The sequence below is a fragment of the Neoarius graeffei genome, chromosome 6 (genome assembly GCF_027579695.1).
Source record: "Neoarius graeffei isolate fNeoGra1 chromosome 6, fNeoGra1.pri, whole genome shotgun sequence".
NCBI lineage: Eukaryota > Metazoa > Chordata > Actinopteri > Siluriformes > Ariidae > Neoarius > Neoarius graeffei.
In genome coordinates this window covers 68,482,118-68,503,535 of record NC_083574.1, presented here as the reverse complement: position 1 = coordinate 68,503,535, position 21,418 = coordinate 68,482,118, and the positions used below count along the sequence as shown (strand labels likewise).

The window sequence follows — 21,418 nt, the reverse complement described above, 5'->3', positions numbered from 1 at the left end:
ATTTGAATAACATTCTTAGTTTAAGCATTACTGCCACAGGCAAGCTTCCAGAATGAGTTAAAAATGCAAAAAATGCAAATTTGTCTTTTTAATTTCCTTGTTAAAATCACCATCTAATATACAATGACCATTGAAATTCTAAGTTGAAGCTTGTAGTACAAGACATTGAGTCTCTCTGTGCAAAATTTTAGGTTTCTATCTTGCATAATAAAGATTATATTGCACTTTGAAATATGTATGTTTTGAGCAAAAAACAAAAAAATTGAAAAATTCAAATGCCTGTATCTCTGAAACTATTGGTGATAGGAAGCTCAAGTTTTGGGGATGAACTTCTTTTAATAGTATCTCTGAGCCCTCCAAATTTCATTGAAATCTGAGATGGTCGAGCATAACCTCTTGTTGATTTGGCATGGAATGACCCATATGCTAATAAGCATATAAATCACAGCTTGTATAGCTAAGAGAAGTATTAATATATGGGAGATATTTGAAGTATATTTGGATAAAATACATAAGAATGCTAAAATATTGAAAAAGAAAAAAAGAGCAGGCATAATCCCAATAAATTTAGTGACACTTAACTGTGACTGAACAAATAAACCCATTAAACAATGAATGGACTGCTGGCATAAAGTAACCAAATATTGTTGGTACAGATGGCCTAAAGATGGCACTTTTCATGAGGAAGCAAGTAAACTAGTAAAATGCACAAAATGGGAAGACAAATAGAGGTAATAAGAATAAAGAAATGCGGATGCAGGTGCTGGAATTATTTGAAGCAGAAGTAAAATGGATAAGAGACAAGAAGGAAAAATATGTAGCAGAAGAAAATAGAAGGAAAGAGAAGATTGAACAAGGGAAGCCAAAACAAGTGAAGAAGGGAGAAAAGATTAAGATACGTAGGGAGAATCAGGAGAAGTTGTGTGATGAGGGAAAAGAGAAGGGATTATATCCTAGTTTAGCAGAAGAAGTTAGGCCATCTCCATGTACCAATTATAAAGTGTGCCCAGTCTTTCTCAGTAATGTGTGTCTAGTGTTATGTGTCAACAAGCAACCAGTTCTGTCTTTTGAATATCCAGGATCAAACACCCAACATGCAGGTGGCAGCTTCAGTTCACTGCAGAGTTAGACCATACTTGTGAATGGCAGATGGATGGGTTTGCAGCTGATAGGACAACTTACACTCACCAAGGACCCTGAGGGGCTGGACACGCTGAGCCCACCAAGCCGAGATGAAAGCCCAGCATCTGAGACAGTGAGCATTCCCAGAATGGATGCCGTGGATGAGAGGAGCAGGAAAGGGCTGGTGTGCAACATAGCTGAACACGCAGTATCACACACAAGTATCTGACCTCAGGAACCTGCATCGACAATAAGAGGGAAGAGGGAAGCTGACTTGGCTGAGAATGTAAGAGAGTAAAGAGAGGGTCACAGATACTGGGAAAGCCCCATGGTTACTGAATTAAAGAGAGTCATGAGAGAATATGAAGCAGGAAGACACCACAGAAGGATGGAATGGGAAGAGGCAGAGAGGGGAGATTTCCCAGGAGACTATGAACCTGACCCAAATGTAGAGGCCATGGTCCCTCAATGACTCAGGAGTAGACGCATGAGGTAGCCATACAACAATCTGGCCCCGTTAATCATCAAATGATTAGAATGAAGACATGAGCCCTGGACATTCACAAATGTTCAAGGGCTCATCAACAAACTCCCAGATATTTATCAGGGAGGACAGAAGTGGCTGACAGTGTTTGAAGATCACACATCTTCATTCAGGTTGGCCATAGGAGATATAAAATACTGTCCCATGTGTGCAGGAGAGCGAAAATGATGAACATACTGATGGACATGCTAACATGGAGGAAGCAAAAGCCTCACAAGTGTACGATCTCTGGGAGTTCAGCCACTACAGAACAACAGTATGGGACACAATAATGGCCCTTTTCCACTACCCTTTTTCAGCTCACTTCAGCTCGCTTCAGCCCGACACGGCTCACGTTTTGACTACCTCAGAGCAGCACGACTCAGCTCGCTTCAGCCCTGCTTAGCACCCAAAACTCGCATGGTTTTGGAGTGGGGCTGAAGTGAGCCAAACCGAGCCGAGTGGGGCTAGGGGCGTGAGGAGACACTCCCCTGTGCACTGATTGGTGAGGAGGAGTGTCCTCACATGCCCACACACGCCCCGCGAGCACGCTGGGATCTGTAAACACCGTAAACCCGGAAGAAGAATAATTACGAATTACGAGAATTTCTGAAGCCTTATGCGCCTCGCCTCATCTATACGCTCTTGCCAGTATCTGTTGGCGTTGTCGGGGTAAAAACAAGCCACAGCACCAAGACCAGCAACACTAACGACTCCATGTCCTCCATGTTTATTGTTTACTATCTGGGTCGTGAGACTACCGCTTAAAAGGTCACTGATGTCACTGTTTGCACTGCCTAACGACATCACGTGACGTCCATCCACTTTCGCTAACTCCACCCAATGTGTCCACCCACTTCCAGACAGCACGGTTCAGCGTGGTTGTAGTCGAAATGCAACTCCAACATTCCAACCCCACTCAGCTCGACTCAGCCCAACTCAGCACGGCACGGCTCAGCCCAACTCAGCCGCATTGGTAGTGGAAAAGCGGCATAAGAGAAGCTTTCACAACTAAGATGGGCCCAAGTAAACTGGGTCCATCTGTAAATTGCCTGTGATTAATCAATCATGTACACTGATTAATCAATCATTTACTATCAGTCATTTATACTGCACCTTATATTATGATCCTACCAGTAAAGATCAAATGTATAATGAGATTTGGGCAGACCTTTTGGAGGGCAAGATTTTAAACATTGAGACAGAGAATTATATAATAGGACATCCCATTTTAAAATGGAGGAAAAAGAGTGTGTAATGAAGCACGTGTGAGTTCCAGGAAAAAGTGGGGAGAGGACATCTGAACAGCTTGAGACAGAGAACACAGGAAACTATTTCAGCTCATGCTGACTAAGCCTACCCAAACCAGTGCAGAGTTCACTGGAAGATGTGATTGGTTTAAGTACCATGGACTGGGTGACCTCTCAAGCCCATGTTATCGATCACATTGAAAGATACAAGAAAAAGAAACCAAGAGAAAAAGAGGATCAGAAACAATTACCTACATAACTGCAAAAATCCCAGTTGAGCGAATTAATAAAGCAAAGTAAAAAAGACAAAGAAAGCTCAAAAATGCAGGCTGCAGTTGTTGTGCCAAATGACAGCCAATGTGCGCAGGCCCAAAGTCAGGCCCAGCTACAGCCTCAAGGAGGAATGTTGTAGCAACCAACACAAACTGTGCAGCAGGCTCTACTATGTCAACTGCTGCCACTGCAGATGTGTCAGGCCCAGGTGCCACAAGTCCCCCAACCCACCCAAGTGATGCCACAAGCTCAAACCCATCCCTCCCATTAATGTCTCTGTGGGAGGAGGATGAGGAAAGGGAACCTTTCAGCAAAGAGGAAGAGTCTGGGGAGGAATGATGTCCAAACTGGACCTCAGCCTAGGAATTACCAACAGATGAGTGCCACAGGGCAATGGATTTCAGCCACAATGCTGGGCCTGTGGACAAATGGGACACTTGATTTGTAACTGCCTGAAAGGAGGGTCCATGCAACAACAAGCTGGAGGATTCCCTCAGAATATGGGGGGTCTCCAGCAGGGGTGGTTCTGAAGATGCCCAGAGAAGTAAGGGGGGAGGACATGCAAGTGGTAGTGAGAACCCAACCGTGGGGATCAGAAAAATAACTTTATATATGAGTTTCAATCAATGGTCTATCCAAAGTTTTGTTTCTTGTTAAAACTGGTGCTACATTCTCATGCATCAGAATACAGGGCATGAACTTCCCCCTCTTGAACAACAAGTTGACACCATGAGGTTTCTCCAGGAAAACACAAGTATTACATTTCACTGAACCACAGAAATTGAACATTGATGGACAAACATTGATAGCACCAATGCTATATTCAAAGGACACTCCTGTGAATTTATTAGGAAGACACAGTTTATGTAAGCTAAAAACAAAAATACTGTATATAGCTGATGAGATCCAAGTAGAATTTCCTGAATACTAGCAGATAGCACTAATTACTGAGGAAACAACAAAGGCAGCCTCTGTTCTGCCTTCTGGACATTGGCTAAGACTCATGGAGGACCATCTGAGCAAAGACTTTGAGGAATGGAGACCATGGCTACAACAGATGAGACCAGACCTCACTATGGTTAGCTATCATTTACACTGCACCCTATATTATGATCTTGCCAGTAAAGATGAAATGTATTATGAGATTTGGGCAGACCTTATGGAGGGTAAGGTTTTAAATGCTGAGACAAAGATTTTTAATTATAGGACCTCGGGGATAGCAGCAAAAACTAAATTGTGAGATAGGGAAAAGCAATGATATAAAATAAGAAACACAGTACCACATGTCATTAATCATATCTGGAAAAGATGAGCCTTGGAATTTAGGACCTATTGTAAAGACAGCAGAACAAATTGGATTGACTTCCACCTACAAAGACTGGATTATGTAACCAACCAAGACAAACCACCTCTGCCAAGCCTACTTTGGTTCAAGGTATGAGCCAGACATGGAAGAATACAAACACTTCAAAGTTCTCTTCTGCAGGACCTCCGGCCAACTCTGGGTCATTATTTGGGTCCCACAGCCTGTCTCCATACAATTACTACCCAACAACTGCATGCCCTTGTGACAAAAGCATGTAACCAACAAAGTGAAGCTTGCTGGAAGATGCCTAAGTCTGTGGCAGTACTGAATCTTATAACATCAAGCCCAGACTCAACACAAGAAGGTGCCTATCATGAGCATCAGCCAAGATCTTGTCACAAACTCTTTGGCAATGTTCACCCTCCAACCATGATCATTCTGTTCCAAGCCACAAAAAATGAATTAGGCCAGCCACTAGGAGAAGTAGCACTCCACTGAGAGGCCAAGGATAAATCACCAATCCCATTGGAGCAGTCAAGGAAACAGAATCCCAAAATCCAGATGGTACCACTTTGGAGCACTTTGGACCAATGGAGAAGCTATCAGTTGAACCCAAAGCCAGACTGCTGAACCAAAGGGGGCAACACAGATCTTCTCCAGCTCCTGAAGGAGTACCTAAAACAATATTTCCCTGATGGACCACAGCACTTTAGGGAAAAAAAAGAGCCCATTTTACAGTAGCAAAATGCACATATGATGGATAGTCCCTGACAAAGCCGTGGACATGACCCACGGCTCTGTTTAAGTTGTGTTTCTTTCCTTTAATTCTGATGTTCCTTATTTCTTTGTTTTACTCATTAAGCTGGTAAAGTATTGGGGTGGCTCCCACCTGCCTGGGAAATTACTGAAGACAACCAAGCCAAGGGAACTTTGTCTCTTTGTTTTCTTTCAATCTTTGCTTGCTCATTGGTGTACTATTCTATGCCCTTTCATTTTGGTTTGTTCAAAGGCTCCACAGGGACTCCCCAAACAGGAATACCTAATTAATCATTGATCATAGACTAAAACCCTTAAATTGCTATAATCATTTATTTATTCCAATTATAATCTGATAGGAATAACCTAGTCTCTGTGCCCTTTCAATATGTGGGGGTCAAACATGAGACGATAACTCACACTAACCATGCTGCATACACTTTGTCTTTTGTCAATAAGGTGATGCTCCACCGCCTTAATCAAGGTAGTAATTTTCATTCTTCTCTTGTCTCTCCTTTTCAATTCCCATTCTTACACCAGTTTATCAAATGATCACAAGTGTTGTGTATATCTGTTTGACCCTCTTCATCTTTTACAGTGCCCAATGAGGTCATCAACATCACCAGTCAAAATAGGAGAATGTAGGGTCAAACTCATCCACACAAGAAACTATACACACTTCTTTGTTTGAGTGGACTCAAAATTGCTGACTTTAAGACTCCTTTGTTTTAAGAAATTGTTGATATCTCACGCAGATTTCACAACCAGAGGCATCTGGAACTCACCCACTTTAACAGAGCTTTACAACCAGAGTTTACATCCTGATTATTTTAAAAAAAGGTAAGTAAATCACCCTGTAAAACTTGCTGATGGCTGAAAAAGCCAGGGAAGCTGGTGCCTTTCCGAGCAGACAGACACTAAGAGATAACTGTTTATGAGAAAACTGACCCCAGGCTGAATCCAATACTGAACAATTTTTAGTGTGAAGCATCTATGAAAAGCTTAAAGACAAAGAAAGATTGTCAAGGATCTTATGGATTTGGCAATTAACCACATAGAATATGAATGACCCAAAAAAAGAACATATTGATGCAATTCCGCTTAAGCTTGAGGAAGTGAACTGATGATCTTGGAATCTGCAGTTGTTTAGAAATGGCTCCAAAAGACCTTCCCAACTTGTGTAAATCTACAATTCTACTTCTTAGATCTTCACTGAGTTCCTAGGACTTTCCCATGGTTCTGAGTATTGGTTAATCCATTGAGTGCTATCAAACAAACCCTTTTTTATGCTGGCAAAGAGAAACTACCAGTTGTAGTTAATCATGATCACTAACGACATGTTAATAGGCCTTGCCCTTGCCAAGTTAAAAGACATTCAGTATGTTTACATGCACATCCAAATTGAGCTGCTGTCGGTAATCGAGCAAAGGGTCCCAGCAGGGGTGCCAGAGAAATCCAATCCTACATGCACACAAGGAAATCGAGCTATTGTGTGAGGTACATTGTGCACCTGAGCCACAGGTGGCGCTACACACCCTATCGTGTTGGTACACTTCCGGTTGTCGTCATGAAGAAGAGCTATTCAAGAGTGTAAACAAAGTTATCAGTTCCGTCCATGAATTTTAATATATTCAACTCCTTAAGCTGAATGAGCATGAACTCTGGCTCCTCATTGCTCCAGAAGTGCACGTTTTTGCTCGCCATTTTCTCTTCTTCATTTGTTCCTCCTGACCTCTTCTGCTGCTCGCTACTACTGTTGTCATGCCGACCGAGGCTGTCGTGTTTCCCGCTTGTGGTCTCGTCACTCATCACTTCCGGAAGGGGCAATGCTGAAGTAAGTAGCTCGACTACATAGCTCGATAGGGTATACATGCACTAAGTAGCTCGGCAAAAATCGCATAATCTAGGTCGTGTAGCTCGATTACGAGAAATCAAGTTCGGTTCAATTTCAGCCTAGCTAAGATGTTTCCATGGCATTTAGAACTTCGATTTCAATCGAGCAACGGCAGAAATTCGATTTTCTCTATGTGCATATAAACGCACTCACTGTAGAACCTTCAGCACCACTTAACAGATTTAAGTGAATGTATGTATATATTTGAGCCTGTATGTATAATTTTGACACTGTGTGGATTAGAGAAAATCCAAAATAAATGCAAACTTGTGCACTCAATTCTTGTTTTTTTTTAATTCATTAAAGCTGTATGCTGTACAATCATTCCACCCTGTTAAAAGAATAGTTCAAGGAAATCATTAACAGCCCCAAATTACCATGGCATCCCTGCCCATGATGAGTGTATGTAAACTTCTGACCACAACTAGATGCTTTTTGTCACATAATAGTTAAGAAAAGTGTACATTGTGTGCCAAGTGAAAGCAGGGACTCTAGCAAGGTTAACTATGACAGCATAACAAAGAAGCAGAACCATGGGGCATCCAAAAATCCTAGTTTCCCAAAACACTCGATGCCCAAGAACCATCTAGATCTGCTCATTTGCCTTATTAAAACAAAAAAATCTATTAAGGCACAGCATGAGTGGCAGCCAGTTAACTTCTGGCTCCACACGAGTGGCAGACAGTTTCAGCAGCTCTTATTTTTCTTATTATTTTTTGTTCTTTTTATCATCTTTAGTCATACTCTTCTTATTATTTATTTATTTTATTTAAAGGTTTAGTTATCAGGGACAATGCACATTAATAAAACATTTAAACAAATGTAAATATGCCAGAATTAGCCAGAAGGCTATTTTGCATCTGCTGTCCCTGGACTGATGTTAAAATAGTCACCCTAAAAGAACAAAAATTAAAATATAATCAAATAAAACATTTCCAAAATAAAAAAAACCTAAATCTGAATAAAAATTAAAAAGTAAAAAACTAAACTAAAATACATTCACACACAAGCTAACACAAACTCAACACCAAACAATTACTACAAACAAAACCAAGAACAACTTTAAGCAACAACTTAATGCTATTAAATTCTTAGTATTTAATCTTACTCCTTCGCATGCAAGTATGGATATGCTTTTGGAGAGATTACTTTTGTGGTTTTGTACTTTTGGGACTTTTTAAAACAACATCGGAAGGAGCCATTCAGTCATGGCTTGATTGTTTACACCCGCAATCAACTGCTGGCATTGCGCAGCAAGAGGACACTCCCCAAGGAGAGACACAAGATCCCCGTGGAAATATGGAGGAGGACAAGGGGTTACAAAGCTGGAGTTAATCATGGTACTCCAATAGAGAGTAACTTCCTACAAATACCTAGGTATTTGGTTGGATGATAAATTGTCTTTTCGGGTCCATATTGAGTCTTTTAAAAAAACTCAGACCCAAGTTAGGTTTTTTCTTTAGATTAAAGAAGTGCTTTCCTTTTTCAACAAGGAAAAGGCTGGTGCAGAGCACATTCTTATCACTGTTGGATTATGGTGATCTAATTTATATGCACTCTACTTCATCTTTACTTGAAAAACTAGATATACTATACCATTCAGCCTTGCGTTTCATTACAGGTGCAGTAGCTAGGACTCACCACTGCATTCTGTATGAAACTGTACAATGGTCCTCCCTCTCTCTCTCTCAGACGGAAATTCCATTTATTGATTTTCATTGTTAAAGCATTAATGGGTAAATTACCCTTCTATATTTCAAACTTGCTTACTTACCATAATAGTGTTTATAGGACAAGGTCATCAGAAAAATACTACTAATTATTCCATCAGCAAGAACAGAACTTGGTAAAACAGCTTTCTCATCATAAGCACCAAATGTCTGGAATGAACTCCAAAACACTTTAAATCTAGAATCACTTCCATCTTTCAATACTTTTAAAAACCTTTTAATGTCAACTCTGACTGAACAGTGTAACTGTTTTTAACTAGGTGCCCTTTAAGTTGTGTGTCTGTATTAGCTTGTTATTTGTCATATTAAGTGTCATGTTTTGTTTGTGTTTTAGTATGTATAGTATGGGATTTGTGGTGTAGTATGTAACTTTGTCTTGTTTTTTATGTATTTTGAAACTTTTTGCCACCAGTCTTGGCCAGGACTCCCTGGGAGAAGAGTTATTGTAACTCAATGGGACTTTTCCAGGTTAAATAAAGGTTAAATAAATAAATATATAAATAAAAATTGTGAGAGGAAAATATGGTACAAGTCATCCGTACCATCTGTTATTATGGGGAACGTAAGATCACTCCCTAATGAGATGGAAGAGCTCACAATACTGACTAGGCTGCAAAGGGAGCATCAGGAGTGCAGCATCATGTGCCTCACAGAGACCTGGCTGAATTAACTCACTCTGGATTCACTTATCAGTCTGGATGGTTTTCAATGTGTGAGAGTGAACATGAGAGCAAATGAGACTGGTAAGAAGAAGGGCGGGGAGTAGAGATGTTTGTGAAAGAGAGATGGTGTAACCCTGAGCACATTAGTGTTAAAAGGCAGTACTGCACATGGAACATTGAGCTGCTAGCTGTTAGCATTTGGCTGTACTACCTCCCGAGGGAGCTCTTGCATATTATCACAATAAGTGTACATCCTGCTGGCAGCCGATGCCGCAGCAGCCTGCAAGCTTTTACACACTAATATCACAGCTACAAACATCACACCCACAAGCCTTCCTCCTAATCTCAAGGGACTTTAATCTTGCTACCCTGTCCTCCACTCTCACTCAGTATATTGACTGCTATACCAGGGACAATAAGAAACTGGACTTACTGTATGCAAACATCAAGGGTGCACATAGCTCATCACCCCTCCCCCCACTAGGCTGCTCAGACCACAACCTGGTTCATCTAGTCCCCATTTACATACCTATGGTGAACAAACAATCCCCCACCACTAGGTGTGTGAGAAAATGGTCGGAGGAGAGCAGCATGGCACTGAGGGACTGTTTTGAGACCACAGACTAGGAAGTACTGTGTAGTCCCCACAGGGAGGACACTGACAGTCTTACACATTGCATCATGGACTACATTTAATTTCTGTGTGGAGAACACTGTGCCAACCAGGAAGGTATGGTGTTTTTCCAACAACAAACAGTGGGTGACTCCTGACCTGAAAACCTTGCTGAATGAGAAGAGAGCCTTCAGATCTGGGGAAAAAGAGGAGCTGAGGTGAGTGCAGAAAGAACTCAAGAGGGAGATAAGAAAGAGTGCTACAGGAGAAAGCTGGAGGAGTGCCTGCAACAGTACAACACAAGAGAGGTGTGTTGGCCACACACATCTCTGGCCACAGCAAAGACAGTGGGAGGGGCCCTCAATCTGGAGACCAGGAATGGGCAAACAAAATGAACCTGTTTTTCAACAGGTTTGATTCTGCCCCCACTCCCTCCCCCACCCAACAGAGCCCAGATCAATTGACACACCTATCACTCCCCAACTGGCATACCTCTCCCCCCTCCCCCAGGTTATCACAGACATCAGTTGTACCCTTCTCATACTCCTCAACCTCCCCTTGCATTACCTCCCTCCTCCCACCTACAACAATCAGAACCAGTCATCACCCATCCCTCCTGCAGCCTCTCCATAACAGTTGATCAGGTGAGAAGGGAGCTCAAGAAGAACAAAACAAGGAAGGATACAGGTCTTGATGGAATCAGCTCAAGACTGCTGAGGGACTGTGCAGACCAGCTCTGTAAAGTGTTTCTGCATATCTTCAACCTGAGCATCAGTCTGAAAAGGTTTCCTGTCCTGTGGAAAACCTCCTGTATGGTTCTGGTTCCAAAGACTCTGCACCCCAGGGAGCCAAACCACTTTTGACCTGTAGCCTCTCACTTGATGGAGCCAATGGAGAGGATCATTCTCAACCACCTCAGACCCCTCGTGAGTTGTGGAATTGGACCCCCTGCAGTCTTCGTACCAACAAGGCATCAGTGTGGAGGTGAGTGCAGAAAGAACTCAAGAGGGAGATAAGAAAGAGTGCTACAGGAGAAAGCTGGAGGAGTGCCTGCAACAGTACAACACAAGAGAGGTGTGGAGGGGTCTGAAAACCATCTCTGTTACCTACATGCTACACAGATCCCTGTTACATCTGGAAGATGCTGGAAGCACTGTGAGGGTCATTTTTTTTATGTCTCCAGTACTTTCAACACGATTCAGCCATCTTTGCTCAGGGGGAAGCTGGAAGGAGCTGGAATTGACTGTCACCTGGCTGCATGGACCATCAACTACCTCACTAACAGACCACAGTATGTCAGACTTTGTGACTGTCTGTCTGATGTAGACCCCCAGGGTACATTACTCTCCCCCTTCCTCTTTACCCTTTACACCTTGGACTTCAGATACAACACCCACACCTGCTATCTCCAGAAGTTCGCTGATGACACATCCATTGTTGGACATGTGTTAGAGGGGAATGAACAAAACTACAGGGAGGTCATCAATGACTTTGTCAACTAGTGTGGAAGTAACAACCTCCACATCAACACCAGGAAGACAAGGGAGTTGGTGATTGGTTTCCACAGGAGAGCACCACAGAGTACACCAGTGAACATCCTGGGTTCAGACATTGAGATCGTGAGGGAATATAAATACCTGGGTGTTCACCTTAAAAATAAACTGGACTGGACTACCAACACAGATGCTTTGTACAAGAAGGGCCAAAGTTGTCTCCACCTGTTGAGGAGACTGAGGTACTTCGAAGTGTGCAAGACACTGCTGAGGACATTCTACACCACTGTGGTAGCATCTGCTATCTTCTTCACCATGGCCTGTTGGGGATGTGGAAGCTCTGAGAGGAACAGGAAAAGGCTGAGCTAGCTGGTGAAAAGGGCCAGCTCTGTCCTGGACTGCCTTCTTAAATCCATTGAGGAGGTGTGTGAGAGGAGGACATGAGCTAAGTTAAGGTCAATCATGGACAACACCTCTCACCCCCTACATGAGACTGTTGGTGCTCTGAGCAGCTCCTTCAGCAGCAGACTGCTGCACCCACGGTGCAAGAACGAACGCTACCACAGTCTTTCATCCCAACTGCTGCCAGACATGTAATGTAGCACTGTTTTTCAATGTCACTATTACCTTTTTGTCACTGTCACTTTATTCGCATCTCATCGCCATCAACTACTTTTGCTGTGCAATAATATGACTATTTGGTCCAATATCCTTTTAATTTGCAAGTATTTTCTTATTCATGTTTCACCCTCATAATTGTTGTGTACAATTATGTTCATAGCCTGTGGTTTTATTTTGGGAGTTTTTTGGTCATATATTGATTAATTTACACATATATTCCATCCTTGTTATTATTTATGTTATGCTGTGCAATAACATTCACTGCCTGGTGCAATATTTCTATTTCAGTTGCCAATATTTTATTAGTGCAATATTTCTATTTCAGGTGAAATACTACTCTTATTTAAGTTCCATTCTTATTTTGTTGTGCACATTACATGCATGACCTGCGTTTTTACTTTATTATTTTTTTGTATATAATTTTTTTCCTACATTTTTTTTATACTTTTAGTGCACTCATTTTTTTATTACTGTCTTCCTGACTCTTTTCTATTTGTGAGCTGTTGAAACATGTAAATTTCCCCACTGAGGGATGAATAAAATTTATATTTATGTTTAATTTGACTAAGTTGACTAATTAAAATAGGTAGTGCTTTAAATATAATTCATAATTGCCACATTGGTGTAATCAGGACTGGGCCATTAGTAACCATGCATGATATGAGCCTGGTCAACCAAGCATCACCAGGTTATGTCCACTTCTTATTTTAGTGTGACATCTCATATACATCAGTTTCTCTTCATTATGTTCTCATTCGAGTTTTTCATTATTATCCACTACCTCTGTGAAATAAAATGCAAAAATTAAAGATTGGCCGACTTACTGCTGGGCAGAGTCAATACAAGCCAATGGGAAATATATCTGACATGTTTACAATGTCCCCACATAAAATAATGAAATAATGAATATTGGACAAACTTTGTGGCAATTGCAGAGATAAACTCATTAAGAAATATTAGGGGGTTCTTTTCTTCAGTGTCCACTGGCCATACCCAAGGCAAATGACTGAACACGAATTAACTTTTCTAAAATGTTGAAGAGTATCTCAAATTTAATGAGTTTTTGTGCATTTCAAAGGTGTTTAAATATGCATTTTCAAACTAGGTGGTGCTATGGAGCTGAGGAAGCATGCATATGCTGCAATGCAATGCAAAATCAAAAGCTGTCCTCACATAAATGCATGTCTCATATATACCTTCTGGCAAACCCAAAAAAACTGATACAAACCATACTTCCATCTGCAGTGTAGCTAATTTAGTACAGGTGGCACTATACCTATGACTCATAATTGCCACATTGGTGTAATCAAGACTGGGCCATGAGTAATGTACAATTTGAGGCTGATCAAACCAAGCATCACCAAGTTATGTTCACTCCCTGTTTTGGTATGGTCTCATGCAAATCAATTTCCCTGTCATTATTTCCTTGTTGGAGTTATCCACTATTCCTTCACAATTTAGTGGCATATACAATGGTGCTTGAAGTTTGTGAACCCTTTAGAATTTTCTATATTTCTGCATAAATATGACCTAAAACATCATCAGATTTTCACACAAGTCCTAAAAGTAGATAAAGAGAACCCAGTTAAACAAATGAGAAAAAAATATTCTACTTGGTCATTTATTTATTGAGGAAAATGATCCAATATTACACATCTGGGGTGGCATGGTGGTGTAGTGGTTAGCACTGTCACCTCACAGCAAGAAGGTCCGGGTTCGAGCCCCGTGGCCAATGAGGGCCTTTCTGCGTGGAGTTTGCATGTTCTCCCCATGTCCGTATGGGTTTCCTCCGGGTGCTCTGGTTTCCCCCACAGTCTAAAGACATGCAGGTTAGGTTAACTGGTGACTCTAAATTGACCGTAGGTGTAAATGTGTATGTGAATGGTTCTCTGTGTCTATGTGTCATCCCTGTGATGACCTGGCAACTTGTCCAGGGTGTACCCCGCCTTTCGCCCGTAGTCAGCTGGGATAGGCTCCAGCTTGCCTGCGACCCTGTAGAACAGGATAAAGTGGCTAGAGATAATGAGATGAGATTACACATCTGTGTGTGGCAAAAGTATGTGAATCTTTGCTTTCAGTATCTGGTGTGACCCCCTTGTGCAGCAATAACTGCAACTAAATGTTTCCGGTAACTGTTGATCAGTCCTGCACACCAGCTTGGAGGAATTTTAGCCCATTCCTCCACACAGAACAGCTTCAACTCTGGGATGTTGGTGGGTTTCCTCACATGAACTGCTCGCTTCAGGGCCTTCCACAACATTTCGATTGAATTAAGGTCAGGACTTTGACTTGGCCATTCCAAAACATTAACTTTATTCTTCTTCAACCATTCTTTGGTAGAACAACTTGTGTCCTTAGGGTTGTTGTCTTGCTGCATAACCCACCTTCTCTTGAGATTCAGTTCATGGACAGATGTCCTGAAATTTTCATTTAGAATTCACTGGTATAATTCAGAATTCATTATTCCATCAATGATGGCAAGTTGTCCTGGCCCAGATGCAGCAAAACAGGCCCAAACCATGATATTACCACCACCATGTTTCACAGATGGGATAAGGTTCTTTTGCTGGAATGCAGTGTTTTCCTTTCTCCAAACATAACGCTTCACATTTAAACCAAAAAGTTCTATTTTGGTCTCATCCGTCCACAAAACATTTTTTCAATAGTCTTCTGGCTTGTCCACGTGATGTTTAGCAAACTGCAGATGAGCAGCAATGTTCTTTTTGGAGAGCAGTGGCTTTCTCCTTGCAACCCTGCCATGCACACCATTGTTGTTCAGTGTTCTCCTGATGGTGGACTCATGAACATTAACATTAGCCAATGTGAGAGAGGCCTTCAGTTGCTTAGAAGTTACTCTGGGGTCCTTTGTGACCTCGCCGACAATTACACACCTTGCTCTTGGAGTGATCTTTGTTGGTCCACCACTCCTGGGGAGGGTAACAATGGTCTTGAATTTCCTCCATTTGTACACAATCTGTCTGACTGTAGATTGGTGGAGTCCAAACTCTTTAGAGATGGTTTTGTAACCTTTTCCAGCCTGATGAGCTTCAACAACGCTTTTTCTGAGGTCCTCAGAAATCTCCTTTGTTTGTGCCATGATACACTTCCACAAACATGTATTGTGAAGATCAGACTTTGATAGATCCCTGTTCTTTAATTAAACAAGGTGCCCACTCACACCTGATTGTCATCCCATTGATTGAAAACACCTGACTCTAATTTCACCTTCAAATTAACTGCTAATCCTAGAGGTTCACATACTTTTGCCACTCACGGATATGTAATATTGGATCATTTTCCTCAAGAAGTAAATGACCAAATATAATATTTTTGTCTCATTTGTTTAACTGGGTTCTCTTCATCTACTTTTAGTACTTGTGTGAAAATCTGATGACGTTTTAGATCACATTTATGCAGAAATATAGATAATTCTAACGGGTTCACAAACTTTCAAGCACCACTGTACATCTGTAGTTCATTCCAAGCAAATTTCAAGGAAATTGAATGAACTCTGTAGTAGGTGTTCAACAGAGATTGCTAAAAAAAAAAATTGGTAAAAATGCAGAAAACCCAAAATGGTCAATTTCCTGTTCGGTGTAGAGAGACAAACCAATGGAAAAAATAATTCTGAAACGATGATGCTCATGCCAAATTTAATGAATGTCAAACCATTAAATGTTGTGTCTGAAGCAAATCAATTGACCACTGTTTTCGTCTGAGCACAATGTCCCCACCAAAATTCATGAAAATCAGATGAACTTTGTGGCAACCACAAGAATAAATCATTCAGAAAATTTAGGGGTGCCATGCAGTCCACTGGCCACATCCAAGACAAATGATCAAATAATTAAAAAAATTCCCAAACATTGATGACAATGACAAATTTCCTGAGTTTTTGAGCATTCCAAATGCATCAAATATGCATTTAAAACAGAGGGGTGTTATGGAGCTAATGAGGTACGTCAGTGCTGAATTGCAATATCAAATCAAGAGCTGAGCCAAGACAAGTGTGTGTAAAATTTCATGAGTTTTCAGCTATTGTAAGCCCTTCAAAATACCATGTGAAAATGTACAAATCACGCATTCCATCCAATATTGCTAACTTCCTGTTGAGTGGAGTTACATATAACCAAGTGAACTTTAACTAACATGATGAGAGAAATTACTATACCAAAATCTGTGCATGGTAGATCATCTGATGAAAAAGAATGACACTGATATAGCCATCTACATTATCTGTTGATTCTGAATAAGCCATTAGTACTACCGGTAATATATTCTAACAAATTTCCTGAACTGAAATATGTTTTTCTTTTGCATGTATCTCAATCTGAATTAAACTTGATGCATTTTAATATTTGGTTACCCCAATAATGAAAAAAGAGAAAATCCTTTAAATGAAATTCAACACCATTTCTACATTTACAACCTAATCTACAAGTGAGAAAACAACATTACTGATAAATCTTTAGATAATTATGTACTTTATTAGAAAAACCATTCTAACAGAAAAGCCTCACTTATTTGAAAAGTTATTTGAAAAATTCTTCTGAGACTCTGGCCCATGCAAACATAATTGCATCATACAATTAATGAAAATTTGTTGTGTATCACATTCATGTTGTGTATCTCCCATTCTGCCATATCCCAAAGGTATTCTCCTGGATTCAGTTTGATATGACTTGATATGCTTTGTGATATGGTGAATTATCATGGTGAAATTAGCTATAATAAAATGGGGAAATTGTGCTTATAAAGGGAAGCAACAATAATACTCAGATAGGCTGTGACATTCAAATGATGTTCAATGAGAAAACATCCCCTATACCATTACATTAATACCATGAGCCTGATCTGCTGAGACAAGGCAAGTTGGGTCCATGGATTCATGCTGTTGATACTAAATTCTGCCCCAAGCATCTGCATGGCATAGCAGAAATCGAGACAAGGTAATGTTTGTCCAATCTTCAAATGTCAAGTTTCACTGACCCTGTGCTGACTGTCGACTCACATTCCTGTCCTTTGCTGACAAGACTGTCACTCAATGTCATCTTCTGTCATTTCATCCACTTCAAGATTTGGACTGCTGGATGAGTGTTTATTATTGTTATTTTTAAAGAGTGGTTATTTACTGTAGTTACCATTACAGAGTTACTGTAACCTTCCACTAAGTTCAAACCAGTTGGGCCATTCTCCTCTGACCTCTCTCATCAACAAGCTGTTTCTGCTTGCATAACTGTCACTCACTAGATAGTTGACTAATTATTTTGTTGCATGCTTTTATTATTTTCTTTGTTATTTATTTATTTATTTATTTATTTATGCATACTTAATTTTCTTAATACTTGAGGCTTTCCACTCGCTTTTAGAATGTGTCTGTGGGGGATGTGGATGGATTCTCATTCAAATTTCCATGATTTTTTAAACACAATGTGTGAGTATGCATCACTCAAAAAAATCAGTCACTTACTGTTCTTTTCCAAACTATATACTTTGTTTCTTTATCCCCATTGGACACAAGGAAAAATGCTATAGAACTTCATGTGTAAACTTGTACACATTATGTCAGAAGGGGTTAAGAATTTCCTTGACCTTGTTCTTCCATCATGTGTGTAGTTTACCTGAGGAAGAGTAGGGTGAGCCACTGGAATGACATGTTTCTCCCTCTCAGAGAAAATGATGACATCATCAATAGCCCATTGGTCATAACCCTCACCCGAATGAAGGGGCTGCCACCAGCGGAACTGCGTACATGGTGTCTTAGCAGCCAGTGGTAGCTCATAATGGACAAACCTGTTGCCACAGAATATAAGAAAGACAGGAAAAAAATATCTAGTGCAAAAGAAGATTAATCTACAGTGTCTTGCAAAAGTATTCATCCCCCTTGGTGTTTGTCCTGTTTTATCACATTACAAGCTGGAATTAAAATGGATTTTTGGGGGGATAGCACCATTTAATTTACACAACATGCATAACACTTTAAAGGCGTTTTTTTTTTTTTTATTGTGACAATAAGATGAAAAAACAGAAATCTGGAGTGTGCATAGGTATTCACCCCCTCAAAGTCAATCTTTTGTAGAGCCACCTTTTGCTGCAATTACAGCTGCAAGTCTCTTGGGGTATGTCTCTATTAGCTTAGCACATCTGGCCACTAGGATTTTTGCTCATTCCTTAAGGCAAAACTGCTCCAACTCCTTCAAGTTAGATGGGTTGCTTTGGTGTACAGCAATCTTCAAGTTATGCCACAGATTCTCAATTGGATGGAGGTCTGGGCTTTGATTTGGCTATTTCAAGACATTTTAATGTTTCTCGTTAAACCACTCTAGTGTAGCTTTAGCAGTATGTTTAAAGTCATTGTCCTGCTGGAACGTGAACCTTCATTCCAGTCTCAAACATCTGGCTGACTCAAACATGTTTTCCTCCAGAATTGCCCTATATTTAGTGACCTCCATCTTTCCCTCATTCCTGACCAGCTTTCCTGTCCCTCCAGATGAAAATACCCCCACAGCATGATGCTGCCACCACCATGCTTCACTGTAGGAATGGTGTTGAGTTTGTGCCACACATGGCATTTGCCATGATGGCCAAAAAGATCAACTTTGGTCTCATTTGACCAGAGAACCTTCTTCCATGTGTTTGGGGAGTCTGCCACATGCAGTTGGGCAAACTCCAAATGTGTTTTCTTCAGCAATTACTTTTTTCTGGCCACTCTTCCATAAAGCCCCACTCTGTGGAGTGTATGGCTTAAAGTGGTCCTATGGACAGATACTCCCATCTCCACTATGTATCGTTCCAGCTTCTTCAGGTGTTATCTTTGGTGTATTTCTGATTAATGCCTTCCTTGCCTGGTCTGTGAGTTTTGGTGGGCAGCCATCTCTTGTCAGGTTTGTAGTGGTGCTATATTCTTTCCATTTTGCTTTAATGGATTTAATGATACTCCCTGGGATATTCAAAGTTTGGGATATTTATGACCTAACCCTGATCTACACTTCTCCACAACTTTGTCTCTGACCTGTTTGGAGTGCTCCTTGGTTTTCATGTTGCTTGCTTAATAGTGTTGCAGAGTCAGGGTCCTTCCAGAACAGGTTGATTTACACAGACATTTTATGACAGATCATGTGACACTGATTGCACACAGGTGGATCTTAATCAAATAATTATGTGACTGAAGAAGTGAATTGATTGGAGCAGCTCTTATTTAGGGGTTTCATACGAAAGGGGGTGAATTTTCCCATCTCCAGATGTCTGTTTTTTCATCTTTATTGTTTGTGTCACAAAAAAAAAATTGCACCTTTAAAGTTGTAGGCATGTTGTGTAAATCAAATGGTGCTAACCCTGCAAAAATCCATTTTAATTCCAGCTTGTAATGCAACAAAACAGGACAAACACCAAGGGGAATTAATACTTTTGCAAGACACTGTAAATAGTATTAATCATTTTAAAACACTCTCACCGAGGCTTGATAAAGTCAGTGAAGTACAGTTCTGCTATTAGACCCCAGCTTATGCCACCATTGTTACTATACTGTAGAAGCACTCCCTCCTCCCTGCTGTCAGGTTGGTTACACTCCACCCAGTCACCACCAACACGCAAGTAGAATTGTACAAACTCTGCCCATTCTGTGTCTAGATTCAAGCTCACTAGCTGTCGCAGTCCAGCCTGTTAAAAAAAACAAAAAAAACAATCATTTTTAAACCTTTTCAATTACATTTAACAGCTTTTACAGCTGACAATTTACATAACTATTTTATCTAAATATTACAAGGACATTCAGTACACACCTTGCTAAAATACAAAGAAGATCCAGACGATACAATGCCACAACCCTGATCAGGAGTCACCACCTCCCCACCAATAACCTCTTGCCATGCGGTCCTTAGTGCTTCCATGGACTCAAAGTCTGACAGCACACTGGAGGACAGTGGTGAGGTAGGCTGGCAATCTGTACCAGAAAAGCCATGATCACACCTGAGAAGAAAGTGAGGCAAGGTAAAATGAGATGATTTGCATTTAAAAATGAATTAAGACTTTTGCAACAGCATTTAAATTAGCATTTATTGTTTTATCAAATATGTAAAATCTTAAGAAGTCATACAATGACTGACCTGCAGTGACCATGGTCACACCAACCATGCCCATAGCACATTAGAGGACACTGTTGCCCAATGTAGATATTGTCTAAGGCCCACTCATCTTGCTTGCCATAAAAATTTTGGATCCAGCGAAATCGTGTGGCACTAGACCTGAAGCCAAACAAAACCAAACAGTGGCAAATAAGTGAAAGAGAAAATGGCAAACAGTAGGGATTTAGCAGCTAATCGATGCGATCATGTTAGAATAAAATCAAACTCCACCACAGTCTTCTTGTTTTTGGATTTTATTCTTAACAACAACTCACAGCCTGAATTACATGTTCCATACAGCAATTATAGACATAAAAAAGTGAAAAAGATGACCACATATCAAACATTTACAATATATCAACATTTACAATTGTTAAAAAAAATACAAATAAAAACCCTACCACTCAAACCGATGGTTACGTATGTAACCGCAGTTCTATGAATTTCGGATGACCGCCAGAGGCGGTGCTTAAAGCACCCGGATGTCCATCACATGCGCATGCAGTTCGAGTGTGTATACCAACAAAGTCGCTTGTGACAGGGGTGACGTATGTCACTGCACCGGTACTTAAGGTGCGTTCACCCCGGAAGCGTTCTCTTGGCAGTCTTCTCGTCAGCCTTCTGAGTGACGGCCAAGCTCTGGCGGTCATCCGAAATTCATAGAACCGCGGTTACATACGTAACCATTGTTCTATTTCATTTCTCCTGACCACCAGAGGCGGTGCTTAAAGCACCCGGATGACTAATACCAACAGGGTCACGAGGAAGACCTACTTACCCTATGAATGGCTGAAAAGGGTGGCTGTGGCCAGTGGATTGTGCATGGCCACATTAACCCTATAAAACCTTGCAAACGTGCAAGTTGAGACCCATGAGGCAGCAGCGTAGATATCAGAGAGTGGAACTCCACATAGAGCCGCCCATGATGCAGCCACACTCCGAGTGGCGTGGCCTTGGATGTGGGGAGGGACCGGGAGGCTGCTGCTAGTGTAGGCATGGCTAATGACCTCCACGATCCAGTTCGATATTCTCTGTTTGGACAATGCGTGGCC

The 21,418-nt window shown here is 41.0% G+C and overlaps 1 protein-coding gene across 1 annotated transcript in view; it reads right to left on the bottom strand.

The window, feature by feature from the left end:
* Window positions 1-21,418, bottom strand: part of LOC132888311 (reelin-like) — a 1,389,809-nt gene that overhangs the window by 453,429 nt on the left and 914,962 nt on the right. The window contains 4 exon segments of the mRNA XM_060924376.1: window positions 17,865-18,036; window positions 19,697-19,902; window positions 20,025-20,211; window positions 20,349-20,486. Of these exon segments, the coding sequence (XP_060780359.1) occupies window positions 17,865-18,036; window positions 19,697-19,902; window positions 20,025-20,211; window positions 20,349-20,486 (703 nt within the window).